The sequence below is a fragment of the Pelodiscus sinensis genome, chromosome 15, assembly GCF_052426305.1.
Source record: "Pelodiscus sinensis isolate ZL-2025 chromosome 15, ASM5242630v1, whole genome shotgun sequence".
In the NCBI taxonomy this organism is placed as follows: domain Eukaryota; kingdom Metazoa; phylum Chordata; order Testudines; family Trionychidae; genus Pelodiscus; species Pelodiscus sinensis.
Genome location: NC_143066.1, coordinates 29,382,072 through 29,399,923, shown reverse-complemented (window position 1 = coordinate 29,399,923; position 17,852 = coordinate 29,382,072). Strand labels below are relative to the sequence as shown.

General features: G+C 44.4%; 1 protein-coding gene and 1 long non-coding RNA gene across 4 annotated transcripts in view; one reads left to right on the top strand and one right to left on the bottom strand.

Annotated features, from left to right (window-relative positions):
* LOC142818619 (uncharacterized) overlaps positions 1–4,471 on the bottom strand; it is a 65,986-nt gene extending 61,515 nt beyond the window's left edge. The window contains exon 1 of the long non-coding RNA XR_012896174.2: positions 4,325–4,471. This is a non-coding gene — a long non-coding RNA (uncharacterized LOC142818619). The remainder of the gene's footprint in view (positions 1–4,324) is intronic.
* Positions 4,472–13,261: 8,790 nt separating this feature from the next.
* Positions 13,262–17,714, top strand: PSMG3 (proteasome assembly chaperone 3). 3 transcript variants are annotated; one of them, XM_006112868.5, is made up of 3 exons: positions 13,262–13,403; positions 14,903–15,135; positions 16,891–17,714. In XM_006112868.5, the coding sequence occupies exons 2-3, from the start codon at positions 14,920–14,922 to the stop codon at positions 17,041–17,043; spliced, it is 369 nt and encodes a 122-aa protein (XP_006112930.1). In that variant the 5' UTR covers positions 13,262–13,403; positions 14,903–14,919; the 3' UTR covers positions 17,044–17,714. The 3 variants fall into 3 exon arrangements, with proteins under 3 accessions (XP_006112930.1, XP_006112929.1, XP_006112931.1); XM_006112867.5 differs by lacking the exon at positions 13,262–13,403 and adding an exon at positions 13,540–13,692; XM_006112869.5 differs by lacking the exon at positions 13,262–13,403 and adding an exon at positions 13,903–14,047.
* Positions 17,715–17,852: the final 138 nt, after the last annotated feature.

Here is a 17,852-nt window from a genome sequence, read left to right as displayed (position 1 = left end):
CAGAATTCAAGGAGCCTTTGGGTACCTATTTATAGACATGAGAGTCACTCAATCACTCAAGGGTGGAAGTGCTGACCTCCCAGTCTAGAGACCCTGCTGCTGACCATGGACAACCACAACTCAGCAACAGGATAAGAACTGCATTGAGCCATTGGAGCTTTCCACTCAGAACCTACACCCTGCCCTTTTCCAAAGTCAGGGCAGACCCTTCTCCCTATATGACTCTGAAAATGTTTGCTTACTCATTGGCTGTGCAGGACAAAATTTAGGACATGGAAGCTCCATTATATCACCAAAAGGATATTAAAATTCTCCATCTTCCTCTGAGCTGGCAGAAGAGGAGTTGAACTGATTTCATGCAAGAGCTAGAAATTAATCCACTTCAAATCTAAAGTGTCTGTTGAGCACTCGGGGGAAAAGCGGATACAAAACAAGGGCCAAATTTTCTTCTGACACCTGGTGTGTGACTCTAGTGGGACTGCACTGGAAAATTTGGTCTTATACTTATGGTGTCATCAAAATATTGTTATTGGAAGGATATTTTGCATCTTTTTCCTGAGAATTTGACTGAATGCCAGAGTTCGGGCATATTCTCTGTTTTAGGAGTGCAAGGTTTTCTTTACCCCGAGATACAAGATTACATTTTAATGTATTTGATTCTTTATTTAGTTGAATAATATGGAGAAGACTGTGGCAAGGCTGATGGGTCAGAATGAAAATATTTCCCGTGTCACACAGTGGACCCAGAATGAAATATACAACTGTAGGAAATTGAGAAATCTGATTACTTGTAATGGATTCCAGTCCCTAAAGGGCTGGTCGAGAATGCTCTGTGGCATGCCATCATCATCATCATCTCAGCTGTATCCAGAAGCCAGAGCAGCTCTGACTGCCTGATGCCCTGTGATGTGCCAGCCGTCAGTGGAATGACAGCGCTTTAATCTTTCCCCGCTCTAAATGGCTGCTCTTTTTTCCTATTCAGTGTGTCTGCATCACCGATTTTCAGATCCTGAGCTCAATGACTGACGAGCATTTTCATGCCTTACAGACACATTTTGCAGACCAGCTTAGCCCTCCATCATTAAAGAGCAGGATTCAAAACAAAGCCCGGAGCAGAATCTCATTGTTTCTGCCCATGTATACAGAGCTACCTGCCAACATCGCCTGCTTCCATTCCTCCAGAAGCGACCTACTTCCTGTATCTGGAGTACCTCTTGCCAAGAGGCTTGCCTCCATTTCTCCAAGAGATACCTCCTGCTTCCCTTCCTCGGGGTATGTCTACACTACCCCGCTAGTTCGAACTAGCGGGGTAATGTAGGCATACCGCACTTGCAAATGAAGCCCGGGATTTGAATTTCCCAGGCTTCATTTGCATAAGCGGGGAGCCGCCATTTTTAAAACCCCGCTGGTTCGAACCCCGTGCAGCGCGGCTACACGGGGCACGAACTAGGTAGTTCGAACTAGGCTTCCTAGTTCGAACTACCATTACTCCTCATTTCACGAGGAGTAATGGTAGTTCGAACTAGGAAGCCTAGTTCGAGCTACCTAGTTCATGCCCCGTGTAGCCGCGCTGCACGGGGTTTGAACCAGCGGGGTTTTAAAAATGGTGGCTCCCGGCTTATGCAAATGAAGCCCGGGAAAATCAAACCCCGGGCTTCATTTGCAAGTGCGGTATGCCTGCATTACCCTGCTAGTTCGAACTAGCGGGGTAGTGTAGACATACCCACAGAGAGCTACCATCCAGATGTGCTGTTCTCCCCTTCCTCTCAGGAAGAACTTCACAGAAGAACTTTCCCTTTCCACCAGCTGCCTGCTATGAATGACTTCACACTGAATGAGGAGTGGCTCCATAGGAAAGACTAGGGAGAGCCAGAAGAGCATAGAACAGAGTACGTAACAATCTACTCTGGTCTGATAAGCTATGTAAGCGCCTAGGAAGTCCTCTAATTAAAGCAGCTGTGGTTATTCCATCCCTACTGACAAATCTTGCTTCACCAAATTGCAGAGCACTTGCTTTCTGCAAAGTCTGCCTAAGAAGAATGCTGTCCCTGTAGGCTCCCTGCCAACCCTGGCTCCCTTGTCCCAGTAAGCTACCTATCAAAGACACCCCCTGCCTTCCCTGAGGACTAGTTGTCCAGCTTGCTAGCTTCCTCTAAGGTTAAATGTCAGCATCTGCTGCTTCTTACATGGCCCCTGCCAAGGATTCCTGCTTTTTTGAGGATGCAAAGGTGGTAGCACGCTTTCTCCAAAGACCACCTGCCAAGGATTTTTGCAGGTCTGCCACTGGCTTATGGATGTGCTGGCTATACAGCTGTGAACACATGGCACAGCAAAGCACCCATCTCTGTCCCTATGCGAAAGGAAAAGCTTCTGAGCCAGACCATTTTGGACTGCATTGCCAGAGCCATTTAACCAGCCCAGGAAGATCAGCAACCGTGCTTCCTTCAACACACACATAGCCAACATGGGCTATACCCCACACACCCTTCCTGCAAATACTGGGACATCCCACCCTTGCCCCTATGCCAGGCCAGACCTGGCCTACATACGTGCCACTGAAGCCTGAAGATTGCTCTAACACTGCACAAGGGGAAGGCCAGACACATAGCAGCATGTGGATCAGAGCTGAAACAAGAAAAGCTTTAAGCCAGCTTTGCCCCCACCACACACTGAAAGGCGTTGGCCTTATAAGATGGCTTACATGAGTATAGGTCTATACCTGTAGCTATCTGTGTGTTTGCATGTGACATACTATTGTTAGGACCTTTGTGTGAGGCTGCTATGTGTGTTATACATAGCAGGAAGGGAGATGTGACAAAAGGATATATTCCTAAATTCAATATGGCTGCATGATAGACATATGCAAACATAGATTGTACATGAGGTTGGCATTGTGTAAGCACATACCATGTGTGCAAACAATGTTAAGCCTGCACATACAAAAATACTTAATTCTGCTCCCAATTACACAGTCTCACTTCCATCAACTCATCCTGGACATAACGGAGTGCAAATTTTGGCCTGCTCTGTTTCTGTGCACAGCACAAGCAGGTCAGATTTGTACCTAGTGTATTTCTAGTGGAGTTACCCGAGGTATGAATTTGGCCCATTGTGCAGATTATGTCTGTGTAGTAATATGTCTGATCCTCTACGCGAGCCCATCTGTTTCTCCATAGATAAATGCAATCTGTGATCATTTCCATGTTTGCTGCTTTTTTAAAATCCAGAATTATAATGTAACTCCACAACAGAAGAGAAAAGGTGAAAGTGGTTTATTTAAAAGTTTAACCAGTCCTCGTAAAGTTAGGAGACGCTTTAAGAATCCCAGGTGCAGCTTAACTGATAAATAAAAAGTTATGAAGAGAGGGAAGAGGAATATTAAATGGAGTGAATTCTTAGGGGAAACAAAATTTAGCACATAAACAAGCCTGAGATGCTCCAGAAGAAGAGCAAGAAACTGGGCTGGAGGAAAAGGAGAGACTCAGTGGCTCCCACAGTGAAAGGGGAAGACTCTAGTCTAGGAAGTCTCGGACTTCAAATACAAAGGGTAATAGCTTCCTTTTTTAGGCAGCCTGAGCCAAATACATCTCTGAGGTACCTGTATGAAATCAGTGGGGTCCCAGCAGGAATGAATGTTGCCTATTTCAGAGATGAGCAGCAAAATAAACATCTTCCAGCTCCCTGTTGCAGCTTCATAAATACGGGAGGGGCATGTGGGTTTCTCATAAGCATTCCCTTTTGCATTAACATATCAATGCTCTCCTAGTTATCCCAGGTCTCTAGCTTGATCACTTGTCCCTGTTTCACTGCCAAGGATGTTCTAATGCCTAAGAGGAGAACTGAGTTCCAGGATGCAGTGGCATTCCTACACTGGACTTTCAACTCTGGACACCTGGCATCAGGCTAAGGGGTTTCATTCTAGACTCCAGTGATCACATTGCCCAAATCACATTGCATGCTGGTGTGATTTGTAATGGTGAGTCAGTAAGGACGGATAATGAAAATGGAGATGCACTGTTACCTTACCAAAGCCATTCCAGCACAGTTAATGGTAATAGAGTGGTTTCTATCAGGTGATCTTTGTGAAATAGATTGGTGGTCTCAGTCCACCATCTCATAAGAGTCTCCCTAACAAAATCCATCACCACAGTTAGCAGTCTGGTTGCAACTTCACCAGAGAGGCCAGTACATACAATAGTGATCATAGCAGGAACCTGCCTGGTCTGGCTACTGCATCATCTTCCCAATAGTCAGACTTATAGTTCTTTTCAAGGCCCCCAGAGTTAGACCTTCTATTTAGGACCTTTAAAGAGTCTTTACCTACCCTCTTTCCAGCAGACACTCTTTCTTAATGCCAGCCTTCTTAGCCAACTGCTTAACTTCAGCTTTGTAACTAGAGCTGATGAAAAACATCCTAGTTGCCTGCAGACTGTTCTTCATAAGTTCCAGTAGATCTGGCTCAGAGTCATTTGCTCCCATCACATGACCTCTGGACTCATTCCTTTCACCAGGGAAGGTGCACTAAGTCTGGAGTGGGTACAGCTGAGTCTTAACCATCTCCCATTCTTAAAGGGCCAGCTTATTTTGTAACAAAGATGGATATTGCACTGCCCTCTTTCCTCTGGCTCAGAGTAGTTTGCATTGCAGTCTGCAGATACCCAAGACGTGTTTGTCCTAGAGACAAACAGAAATTTCCCTTCACAAGCACTAATCTGGCTTCCAAACTAATAACAAGTAAACTTTCTAAAAAAGCATGCTGACTTGTAATGTGGGTCCCAGCTGCCTTCTGGAGCATTGTTCTGTTTGAAACCATATTTCACGGTGTGTAGCCGCGACAGTGTTTTCTGAAGGAGACTAAATGTGTGGGAACATTTCTCACTGCTTGAAAGCTAATGACTGATCCTCAGCACAGGTTTACAATTTAATTGAAAAATGGAGAGCAAGAGAAGATATGATGATGAATAATGTCATTAATCATCAGGACTGCTTGGAGTAGCATTTAGGGCCTGCACTAATGCTTGATGGTGTCATCCTCACCAGCCAATAACACAGATACTTGAGGATTGATAGGAAAAGACACTGAAAAAAATAGACAGGTGGCCAAATTGTGTTTTTATTTACACTGGGGTAAATTGAGTTACTTTGCTGATACCAAAAGAATTGCTTCACGTATACCCTACTGTGAGAGCAGAATCTGATCCAGTACTTTCTCTGTAATAAACACTTGTCCCATCATCAGTTAGTCCCTACACCCCTTTCCTACAAGCTATATAAAAGTGAATCTATAGGCCTTTACTTGCCTTGTTTGTGTTGTATGACTGGGAGATATAGTCAAAATATTTTCTGCAGCACAAAGAGCTCATCAGGAATGGGGAGTGTTCTTCTTTTCTTTGGGTTCTGTTAGTGATTCAAGAGGTGGCCTTCTTTTCTTAAAAGAACTGACTCTGGTACTTTGAAGACAGTGGCAAAATTCACTGAGTCATCTCTGACCAAATGAGCCAACATGATACAGTGTGGGAGGGTTTTCTTGGATAAAACCTACATCCAAGGCTATCCAAACACTTGTAACTAAATGGAACATTTTGCCAGAGTTAATGTGGATGTCCTAATCACATTCCATTTTGAGCAACCAGATTCTACCAACTTGAATTCCTTCAAGAGTTTCAATTAGCTGCAGTATTCTCCTTCACTTTTGTCCTAAATGTGTGTGTGTTATTTGCTGTGCACTGTTAAACCGCTATTATGTTCCACCCCAGAAATGGCTGCATTTTACTTGTGGATAAAGTGATCCCTAAAGTACCATAGAAGCTTTGGAGATGAAAGGTGCCATACAAGTCTAAATTATTAATAAGCTGGTTTTATAAGATATTTGCTTTTTCTTTTTGAAACTCTGCTATCAGTTTCAAATGTAGAGCTACAAAATTGCCGAGATTTCTCAGACGGTTGATGAGACTGTCCCAGCCAATCAGCATGCAGAACTGTGTTTTCTGCTATAATCAATGCACAATAACCAACGGTGTCCATTTATGATACATATGAAAGGAGAAAGCTATAAGTATTCCTCCCAATGGAGAGAGCTCTGACAGCCAGCCACTGGACCGAAAGGGAGAACTGATCCAGATGGAATCTCTGTCACACTAATGAAGCTGTCTCATAACTGTAATGGAGACCTCATGTATCTAATGTGACACTTAGCAAATGCGGGCATGAATAAATAACTGAAGTCCAATTGAATTAACCTCCAGCTGATCAGCACAACTAAACAAATTATCCTAAACTCCGAAGAAGATTAGGAAGACGTGAGCAGGCCACAATCATTTGGTGGGAGGCTTAATTCAATTTAACAGGTTTAAACCTAATGCCCCAGTGTTCTTCTCTGATCTCAGGCTTTTAGGGCAAACCTCTTCTAAAGTGCTTTTGTGAAACCTGGAAAGGAGGGTCACATCATATTAGTAACAACAGCAGCAGTTCACCCCAGAGTTGCTTGGCGAAACAAAGCAAGATACATATGCAGAAAATATGGGTGAGGGGTTACTTTATACAGGCACAGAAGAGAAAATAAGAACATGCTATTGATTTCCTGGCAGGGAATTCAAACCTAATTCTCAAGAAAATGTTTAACAAGATGGCATTACATCAACCTTCCTTCCTCCAGTGAGCACAAATACAGACACTCACCAATGCTTATGTTACATTAAGACCTGGATACCTCAATATTCCTAAACTGGAATCCTGGCTCCACGAAGGTCAATTGGAGTTTTGTCATTGACTTCCATGAAGTCAGGATTTTGCCCCTAGAATTTAACCTCCAGGTGGGTTCTCTGTATCATAGCAGGATCCTGGACATGCTACCAAGTCAAATCAACACCAGGGCCTTCAACCCTACGTAAGATGCCTGTGGGATTTATTGTGCCATTTAGCCAATATCTCTGAGAAACAAAACACTATCCAAGGGCGGCCTTGTGCCTACAAAGCCCTGTGTGACCACAAGAGGAGCCACTACACATACACACAACTCACTGACCAGTGTCAGCCCAATTCATCATCCACAGTCCCATTTGACCCTGGCCTCAGTGAGCCCCGATAGAACTTGATGCTAGTAGCTCTCTTTTCCTGGTTTTTGCCGGGGCTTAGGTTACTAGAGGCCTCGGGACACAAGGGCCATACTCCTTCACACTAGGACCTCCCACTTAGTTTCTGACCCCCCCAGCCCAACTGGTTATGTCTTCCAAGGGCAGTGGCACTCTCCATGGACAGAGGATGGCAATCGCCTGGAGCCACTGGGAACTCCTAGTGTGAAGGAGTAGGCCCTTGTGTCCCTGAGGCCTCTGGTGACCTATGCCCTTACAAGATATGGCAGGGCCCCACTCTCTACATGCCTGCTAGTCTCGGGCAGCAGTTGCCACGGAGCCTGCCCTCCAATACTTTCCTCAGCAGGTGAAGGCAGTGCTATGGAGGACACTCCCCAGGTCTGCCTCCCGCCAATTTCACTTGGTTGTCACAGCTCTGATCCTCCAGCATTGCTCACAGGAGAAAGGCCAGATTTGGGCCCAAAATATGAAAACGCAGATCCCTGTTTGCTCAGCAATGATGATGGTAAGAAGCTATTCTTTAAATCAAGAAGGAGGCCCCCATGCTTTGTTTGCACTTCCAGGTCAGGAAAATGCCACACGAATAGCCCACACTAACTGCTGGAGAATGAATCTGCTTGGAAAAATCATTGGACCGTCTCTTTGGCTCCTCCTCTGGCTGCCTGGCAGTGCTCAGTCCCCAGGGATAGTCAGAAGGCTTTCCAAAGGGACAGCTGGGGATTTCCCTGGCATAAGGGAATCTCTAACATCAAGCTGATGAACAGAGCACTAGGGCTTTCTTTGGTTTGCAGAGTGGTAGCCACAGGAGTGTTCCGCCCACCATAACTTAGTTATGTCAGGGGTCAAAATCACCCCCAAATAATCTCAGGATAACGGGGCAGATTAATTCATCTTTGCAGATCCTGGCCCTCAGTCTATATTCTGCAGCACAGGAATACAAGACAGAAATCTAAACCACAGAAGTAATAACCTGTAAACTAATAAACCATGAACTAATAAACCAACCAAACGCTTTGATAGCAAAGCTCTCCCAAGAGTGCAGGTTATTAATGGTTGTCCTGAAACATCAGGTGCGTAGTCTTCTAGTGAAGGGGGAGGAAATGTTAAGGCACTGTGGAGCTTGGGTATTTGCTCCGTGAAATCGCATACCTCTTCGAATAAATAGAGAGATCAGCATCAAGGGCTCTGAGGCACTACAGTAATACAAACAATGATACTAATCAAAAGCAGCCCTCTTGCCATCTAAGAGTACACAGGCACTTAATTGTTTTAAAAAAGAATTACCCTGAAAAGAAATGATTAGATAAATAATAATATGTAAAACTGCAGTATGGTGGGTGGTTTTCCCTAGAGAAGTACAGGGCAGTGGTGTCACCAATTCTCTGCAGTCTCAGAGACAGCATGCATATTTCTTGAGTAATTAAAGCATGGAACTGGGAGGAGGGACTCCTGCATCTTATCCTCTAGAAATGACTTATGTGAATTGCTGAATGTCTCTGTGCTTTGGTTTCCCACTCTGTAAAATGGGGGTACTAATTTCCTGTCTCATTGGGGTGCTCCTAAAGATTAATTCACTAACATTCATGAAGTGGTTGGAAATGCTTGAATGAAAAATGATATACAAGTGCAAAATGTTATCTGTGAAGAAAAGTATCCTATCAGCATCAAAGCTATACAAGTACTGGCAAAATGACAAAGGGTAAGAGAAAGCTCATAAGTGCTTCCCAACACTGGCTTGGTGCATGTTTTCATGTCTCCCTGGAGTGGCTGGCTCATATGAAGTATAAGAACCCTTGTTATTGACAGATATTTCGGATAAATGACAGGAGATTATGGGGTTTTGGTGCTTAAGATGCAGGTTCAAACACCTGCTGGTGTCTGCCTGTATGTTACACTCGGAGACGGTCCATAGACCCATGACAGGGTGGAATTAGCATTTGATTCAAAGGATAAAAGTCTCCTACTTCCTAAAGTCATATTTGTCACTCAGATGAAGGTAGGAGTGGTTTCCCTATGGCCTGAGATCAAATGGAGCCTTCTGTGCTCCAGTCATGTACAAAGGGAACGGGAGGTTAGCAGGGATACAGCAATAGGATGCCTTTCTTTTCATAAGATGGAATTCTCCGCAAAGGTAGATATAGTGGAAATTCAACAGGAAGACTTATTGACAGCAGCTGCCACTATCTCAGTCACACAGGCAACCCCTTGAATGCTTGTAGTAAGCAGGAGAGAAATATTGGTTCTTCACAGGGAGGGAAAACGGGATTTGCCAGATGACAAGAAGGGGTGATGATAAGGTATCAAGTCTCCCAGTTCTGTCTTGTTCAGAGATTTTCCATGGAACTCTGTTGCCCTCTGGAGGTTTATTAATGCACTCGCAGCACTATGACTAGCAGTTAACTTCATTTAAAGTCAGTTAAACTTTTCATGCAAAAACAATTCAGAACACTAAGTCTTTACAAATGTTTGGACAGGTGATCCAAAATTCAGAATCTTTGTTGTCAAGGGTGGTTTGTGTGGTAGAAGGGTAAGATGTGAGGGGGAAATTGAAATAAAGGTTTGGGAGACACTTAGCATTATATAATTTAGTATTACACTGGATATTCTTTAAGAAATCATATTTTTAGGGATGTATCTAGGCCAAAAATATTACTCTGGGATGAGCAAAGGTCAAGAATTTTGGAAAAACAAAAACAAACTAAAGTTTTTAAGATGGTTATTACAGATGTATTAACTTTTTAGTATTTCTTTTCTTTTCTTTTCTTTTCTTTTCTTTTCTTTTCTCAACATCAAGGCTACATCTACACTGGCAGCTTCTTCTGGATGAACAGCCATTCTTCCACAAAAACTTGATGGCTGTCTACACTGCACGAGCGTTCTTCCAGAAGTAAATTTACAGTATAGCGTTGTAAAACAGGGCTTCTTCTGGAAGAGTTATTCCTCTCCCCACGAGGAATAAGCCCTCTTGCGCAAGAGCTCGTCCAGAAGAGGGCAGTGTAGACAGGCAACATGAATTTCTTGTGCAAGAAGCCCCTATGGTTAAAATGGACATCAGAGCTTTCTTGCGGAAGAGAGCGTCTACACTGGCATGGATGCTCTTGCGCAAAAGCACATCTCTTGCGCAAAAGCACATGCCAGTGCAGACGCTCTCTTCTGGAAGAGTTTTTGCACAAGAACTCTTCCGCAAAAGAGTTTTTCCGGAAGAAGCTGCCAGTGTAGACGTAGCCCGAATGAATGGCTGTCTTCTGTCATGAAATCTGTGTGTGGTAGCTGTCAATCAATAAAAACACTCCCATTCTTACATAGTGCTTTTCATCAGTAGATCTCAAAGCCCTTTACAAAAATTAAATCGTATATCCCCATTTTGCAGATGAAGAAACCAAGGTACAAAGTGTTGAAGTAAGTTGCCCAAGGTCATCTATCAGGCCTAAAAAAAGACCCAGTCCAGTGCTGTATCCTTTAGCAAAATGCAGGACAATGTAGCACTTTAAAGACTAACAAGATGGTTTATTAGATGATGAGCTTTCATGGGCCAGACCCACTTCCTCAGATCAAATAGTGGAAGAAAATAGTCACAACCATATATACCAAAGGATACAATTAAAAAAATGAACACACATGAAAAGGACAAATCACATTTCAGAACAGGAGGGGGATGCAGGGGGGGGGGGGAAGGAAGGAAGGTAAGTGTCTGTGAATTGATGATATTAGAAGTGGGGAGAGGGGATGTTTGTGAGCTAATGGTATTAGAGGTGATAATTGGGGAAGCTATCTTGGTAATGGGTAAGATAGTTTGAGTGTTTGTTCATTCCTTCTCGGAGAGTGTCGAATTTTAACATGAATGACAGTTCAGAGGATTCCCTTTCAAGTGCAAATGTAAAAGGTCTTTGTAGCAGAATGCAGGTGGTTAAGTCATTGAGAGAGTGTCCTTTCTGGTTAAAATAGCAAGAAACTGTTTTTTCTTTGTGATCTTGTATCCTTTAGGATATTCTGCCACTCTATACAAGCTACTTTACAGTTTTGATTGAAACATGAATTAGGGCACATGAAGAAAAATGTGGGACTACTGAAAAGGATGTAACTGTTTGCATTATAGGTTCATACACTGACCCTTAAGTACTATGATATTACAAATAAATTACAATAATATTAGCCATGCTGTCCACCATAACAAACGAAAAGGCAAGATTTATCCAATTTGCAGCCTGATCCTTCACTCTGCCCAGCATCATATATATCAAAATATTCCCGAAGAGTTTAATGGCCAAAAGAAAGTCCCCACCATCCAGCATGATCTCAATGACTCATTCAAGTCTACAGGAAACAGTCAAGGATGAAAACACTATGGAGCATGCATCTTACAACCAAAATTCCCTTCCACTCAAATGTGACAAGCCAGGTTTTGAGTTCTCTCTTGTTTGCCAATTTTAATCATACCTTTAAAATTTTAGGTGCCTTTAAAATTTGAGAGAAAAGCCTGGGATGCTCAGAACCCTATGTGGAAACAGGAAATCCAGCCATTGCCAAATTGCTCTGCTCTGCTTTGAGGCTAAGATTCACCTTATCCCAACCTCCATCTCTCCACAAAGACCTTCACATTCTGGTCACAGATGGGAAGCTGTGATTCTTTGGAGACAGAGGATGAGTCTTCTGCAGCATGAACTTTGCTCTAGCTGGTGAATAGATGGAAAAAAACACAAGAGAACAATTAAAGAATTTAAATCATGCAGAAGATGGCACAAAAGGAAGTCAAGGCCATTTCAGAATGCCCTTGGAGTTTATACAGCCAATACTTTAGAGATGTTTAAATGACTAGGAACATCAGCATTTCAAGAGTTGGGTCAGGGCAACTATGCCAGTTTGCCAGGCTAGAAAGCAGGCTCTGACAGTTCCTATCACACTTCTAGGCTATGTCTACACTCGCGGCTTCTTGCGCAAGAAGTCGCCAGTGTAGACAAAGCCTTAGAGGGAATGCTATCAATACTAAAAACTGAAAAGGCGCTATGCCTATTTTGCAGAGGGATTGAGTCTGTTGACTTAATAGAGACCTCTTCCTTCTCACCACCCTCTCTCATACGGATTGGGCAAGAGCCAGAGATGGGTCTGTCAGGTTTGCGAGGGTTCCTCCCATTTGCTGAATACAGAGAGGTCTACCATGCTGTGTTGGTTTTGGGGGAGCAAGGAAGGAGCTGACTGGAAAGGGGCTGACCTAGTTCAGTGTATGTGTGGTAGGGATGTGAGGGTATGTTTACACTACCCCGCTAATTCGAACTAGCGGGGTACTGTAGGCATACCACAATTGCAAATGAAGCCCGGGAATTTCAAATCCCGGGCTTCATTTGCAATTGCGGTATGACTACATTACCCCGCTAGTTCGAATTAGTGGGGTAGTGTAGACATACCCTAAGAGTTTAACTGGTTAACCAATAAGGTGATGCTTATCTGTTCCTGTTAACAGTTAAACTCTGCTAGGGAGCACAGGGCTGACAGCCCATGAGGCTGGCAGCCAGTAGTGCTGAGGGCCAGCAAAGGTGAATCCATGGGGCTGGAAGTCCTCAAGACCAGTGGGGCAGGGAGCCCATGGGGCCAGTCGCCGAAGACTATGGAGTCAGAAGCCTGTGGAGCCAGCAGCCAGGAGCCTTCCAGCACCCTTCCTTCCCTACATCCCCAGGTAAAATGTTTAACTGTACAATCAATAGAATTTTGATTGGTTACATGGTTACTATGTTTTTATATCCCTAGTGTGTGGAGGGTTGTAGTGGTATGAAGTGTGTTGAGTTTGAAAGGGGCATTTCCCACTCAGTGAGGCCAGGGAGAATGGGATAAGCTGGATATAGGGGGAACTTCCCCAGTGTGTGATTCTGAGGGAACCTGGAGGGTATGCGGAGTGCAGGGGTCTCCCATTCTATGGGGATAGCAGGCGTGTGGGAAGTAGGGTGTGGAGGGGAATTTCCTTCTCTGCAAGGTTGGGAGAGATAAATGTGGGAGACAGGGTGAGCTGGGTGCATGGAGATCTTCCCCACTCTGTGGGGCCAGAGAGGAATGATACCGGAAGGAACAGGGTGCAGGGCTAGGATCCCCACAGGGTAGGGCCAGGCATGGAGGGGGGGGGCATCCCATGCTCATTGTGGCCAGGATGCAGGAGGGACTGGACAGGATACTGGGAGCTCCCTGCTCAGAAGGGCCCAGATGCAGGAGGAGTTCCCCGCTTGGTGGGGCTAGAGCCGTGCAGGGGTGGACACCCAGCGTGGTAACGCCAGCGGGGGGGCGCCTTGCCTGGAGAGGCTTGGGAAAAGGGGGCATCTCTACTAGGTGAGGCCAGGAGGTTGTGGGGATACGGTGGGAACAGAAGGGGGGGCGGGCTTCCCCGTGGGGCCCGCGGACGTGCAGGGAGAACTCCCCGCTCTGAGGGTGCAGAGGAGGCTCCCGGCTCAGTGGAGCCTGAGGGGTGCAGGGACGGAGGCGGGGGCGCCGGGTTTCCCCTGGGCCCGGAGGGAGCGCGGGGGGCGGGGACGCCCATGCGGGGCGGGCTCAGTGACTCGGCGGCGGCGCAGAGCGGACGCGGCGGGCAGGAGCGCGGAGGACGCGGCGGCATTGCCGGGTGAGGCCGGGCGGACAGGCCCTGCTCTCGCTCGCCCCCTTCTCCCGGGCTGGTCTCGCCTACCTGCCGGCCGCGCTATAGCGCCCGGCTTCCTGGGCCCGGCTCCCGCTGCCGGCGAGCCCCTGCGGGCGGGGGGCTGCAGCGGGGGGCTGCAGCGGGGTGGGCTCGTGGCGTGACTCTGAGCCTGCCCGTGCCCTGCTGCGTGGGTTTATGGGGGGGGGGGGGATCCGAGGGCTGCCAACTTTGCCGACCGGGCACCTTTTGCAGCAATGGCGTCCGGTCCGTTCGGTCGGGAAAGTTGGCAACCGAAAGCCGGGCCTAATCTGAAGTTGGGATCTTGTTTGCTCCCCTGACGGTAAGGCCGTGGCCAACTGGGGGCGTGCAATGAGTGTGAGGGGCGCTAAGTGATCCACCAAAGTCCTCCCCCTGGATTTAGTTTTTAGGGGAAGATACAAATATTGGGTTACAAAATGGGAATCGCTGACTTGGGAATGCCAGATGCCAACTCAGGGGTGCCCTTAAGTACAAGACAGATGGTTCTACTAGCCCTGTTTTATCCCAATCCTCGACATTTGGGCTGGGAAGTTGGGCAAAATGGTTCTGGATTTGGGTCCTCTGGAGCAAAACCATGCTCTAGTGCAGTGTTTCCCAAATGGTGTTCCGCAGAAGTGAAAATACGGGTTCCGCGAGAAAATTCCATTACAATAACTACTCAGCACTGTGTGCGCAGACAGTCAGTGGTGCAGTTGCCTGTTATATATCACGTAAGGGGTTCTGCAAAATTCTTTCGAGTTTAAAAGGGTTCCGTGGCCAAATAACATTGGGAAACACCGCTCTAGTGGGATCCAGGAGACCTGGCCTTTGGGCGTCAGGATGCAGGACTGGTAGGACTGTATAATCTGTTGCATGTGACACAATAACAGTTTCAAGCAGTGTGAAACTATGAATGGCATAAAAGCCTGTAAATAGCAACATGTGTGTGTAGCCTAAGTTACTAAAGAGGGTAATGTCAATTCACTTCTGAGTCAGATACACTCAGACATCACATGTTCATGATTATTTATATACAGCTGCACCAGTTGCTTACATCTATGGGCATATTTATGCCATTAAAACAACACTGATATTTTAAATTTAATTAAAATATTAAGCCTTTTTATGACTCTTAGTTAATGTTTTATATCTAATACTAGTATATTATTTTACTCAGCATTTAAGACTTCTGCCATGGCAGCAAAATCTATTGTGACTTCAAAGCAGAAGGAGGAGGTGGTGAGGGGTATCCTAACAGAGGTGGTATGCACGGCCTTCTCCAACTCCATTCTTGTGGTGGTGACGCAGTATGGGAAGATGGGGACGCTTGTCTCTGTGGACCCCAGCACAGTAGCCAGTGATATCAGCAAACCGTCACTCACCACGAAAGTGCTGCTGGGCACGGATGAGGTATGTGGCCCTGAATATTGAGGGGGAATCTCTCACTGGCTCAGAATTTGAGCCTGCTTGGGCTGCCAAGCAGCTGATGTGCAGTTGTGCAGTGGTAAGATTAAAAAATCCTGTACTAAGAGGGGTGTAGTTCATCAGTACATTTTGGGTATTCATGTTAAAGGTATGTTTAACATAACAAATGTCTAATTAAATCTACACTGAAAGCGTATAAGGGTTCTGTCACTTCATACTCGGTTATTTTTATGGAGCTTTGCGATTCCCATTGACTTCAGTGGTGCTGGAACAAACATAATGGCCTTCACTATCCTTTCTCCAGTGCTTGTCACAGTATTTTTCCCCCATCCGAGCACTTTTTCTCCCCACTTTTACCTCTTCCAAAATCAACTTTGGTACCCCTTCCCTCAACTGTGCTTACCACCAGTTTCCTTAGATAAGACAGTTATCCAATTCATTTTAATTTAAAATGAGTTCTCAATTACTATTTTTCAGAAACAAGAGAAAACAATAATAAATTTTGGATCAGATAGGCACTAAATACAAAGTTACAGTATACTGCAAGTTTACCTAGTTTTACAGTGCTGTAGTAGAACTATCTAGTGTTGCTTGCTAATCCCAAACAGAAAAAAAACCAAACTCAGCAATGTGACAGGTTGCTCATCCTCTTAGCAGCTGGTCTTTGTGTAGCCCTCACCCTTCAATAATAAGCTCTCTTTCCTTCATGTGGGATGTGTCTGCCTGTAGACAGGATGGTTACAGCGTTGGTGTGATGTGCGCTTGTCAACATGGAATAGAAAAGCATATTCAGTTTCTGATACTTATGTTAATCAGTGGCACTTCCTGTTTACATATGGGAGAAATTATTTCCCCAGATCTTGCGTAGGTGTCCATTGTCTGCTTCTTTGTATTATATGTTAATTAATTAATTAATGTAAACAACCTTGAGGAAATACTTCCAGCCCAGCCTTTTTTGGTGATGCATGCTGCCAAAAACCGCAAATCAGTTCTGAAACAAACTCAAACAAAAATAAACTTTAGATCAATATATGTGGCAAGATGGATGTGCCAAAAGGCATATTTTTAGAGAAGCCCTAATTAAAAGGGGTTATATCCCTTCTTTCCTGCTAATGCTTCACTTTTTAAAAAAATTACATTAGTCTATAAAATCACCCTGTAGCTTTAACCATCAGCTATGATAACATTTCTAAAACTGTGGTGAATGTAAAGATTTGGCTGTCTTTTCCCAGACCTTGCAAGAGTCAAAAATACCTTTGTGAGTTACAGTTTATTAAAGGAAAGTATGATTTAGTGACTTCTTAAGAAGTTTGGCTCTGGTGGTAATGTTCATCTTGAGGCTGTGACTTAATACAATTGGATGTTTGGTGATGTGAGAAGTCCTGATGTAACAGTTTGGGTGATGGGACCTGCAACAATAAAGACTCTACACTGAGCTTCAGAGCTCTCTGAACTGGTGCAAACCTGGTTAAAGCTTTAACTAAAATATTTTATTTGGCATATGATTGGCTAACATTTATGGATCCAATCTGTTTAAAACATACTTTCTAAAATGGCTACATTGATTAACCAGATCTGTAGTATAGCCTTGAATCATGTCTAAACTATTCAACAAGTTTCAGTCCAGTATAGATAAGTCCTTAATATACCTAATTTACTTAGTAAAAAGATACCCCAGGAGCATTCCCTTAGTAGCAAATGAAATATTCTCTCAACTGAAGGACTGTCTTTGCTTTTCAGCCCCTCATCCATGTTTGTGCTAAAAACCTGGTGACATTTGTGTCTCAAGAAGCTGGGAACAAACCTGTTCTCCTGGCTATGGCTTTGAAGGACAAGAGCATGGAAGGAATAAAAGCACTGCAGGAGATGATCCGAAGTTGCCAAGTGTGGTGAGGCTCTGCTTTCTGGCAGCAAGGAAGGAAGTAACCCACCACTGCTTATTTAAAAAGACAAAACATGCCTTTATGCTGGTTTTGGATCCTGTTGAGGATTTCATGAATTTTCTCTACCATGTAGAACATTAGAAGATTTGGGTTTGGAATCCATGCAGCTAACAGTGAAGTAAAAACATTTTTCTGAACACAAAATGAAAATTCATTTCCATCACATTGCGTGATGGATGTATTTTTGTAAAACTGCATGTGGGTTTGCAGCAGGGTCTAGAGAAGTGAATGGCTTCAAGCAATGTAACAGTGAAAAGCTGTGCTGTAAAGTGTAAAATCAGATGCAGAATGAATAAAAATACTAATTGGAAAATGCTTAATATTACCAGTTTTTCCCCATGATAACCAGTTTAAATTAAATATTTGGAGTCAGAATCAAATCAGTGGGAATTATGCCGTTACAATAGGGAAGAATTTTGACTATTGACTAGGGCCGGTGGGAAAGAGTTGCAAGTTTTGACTCTGTGAGAGAGTTAATACCTTTGTGGGGTACCCTATCTTCAGTCACTAAAGAGAAACCATCATCTTGAAAATCACACTTGTCTGAAATACTGCACCTTAGTGCCAGGTAACACTTAACATTGTTGTTGCTGAAAGAAATAATAAAATCAAAATATTGTATCTTTTTTTTTCCAGTTTGTTTATTTTGTGATAGTGAGCTTCACTGAATAGGTCGCGTCCTGATTCTGCAGTTGAATATTCACTGGTGAATGCTTGTGTTTGCCTGAAGTTCCACTGACTTCAGTAGAGCTCTACACA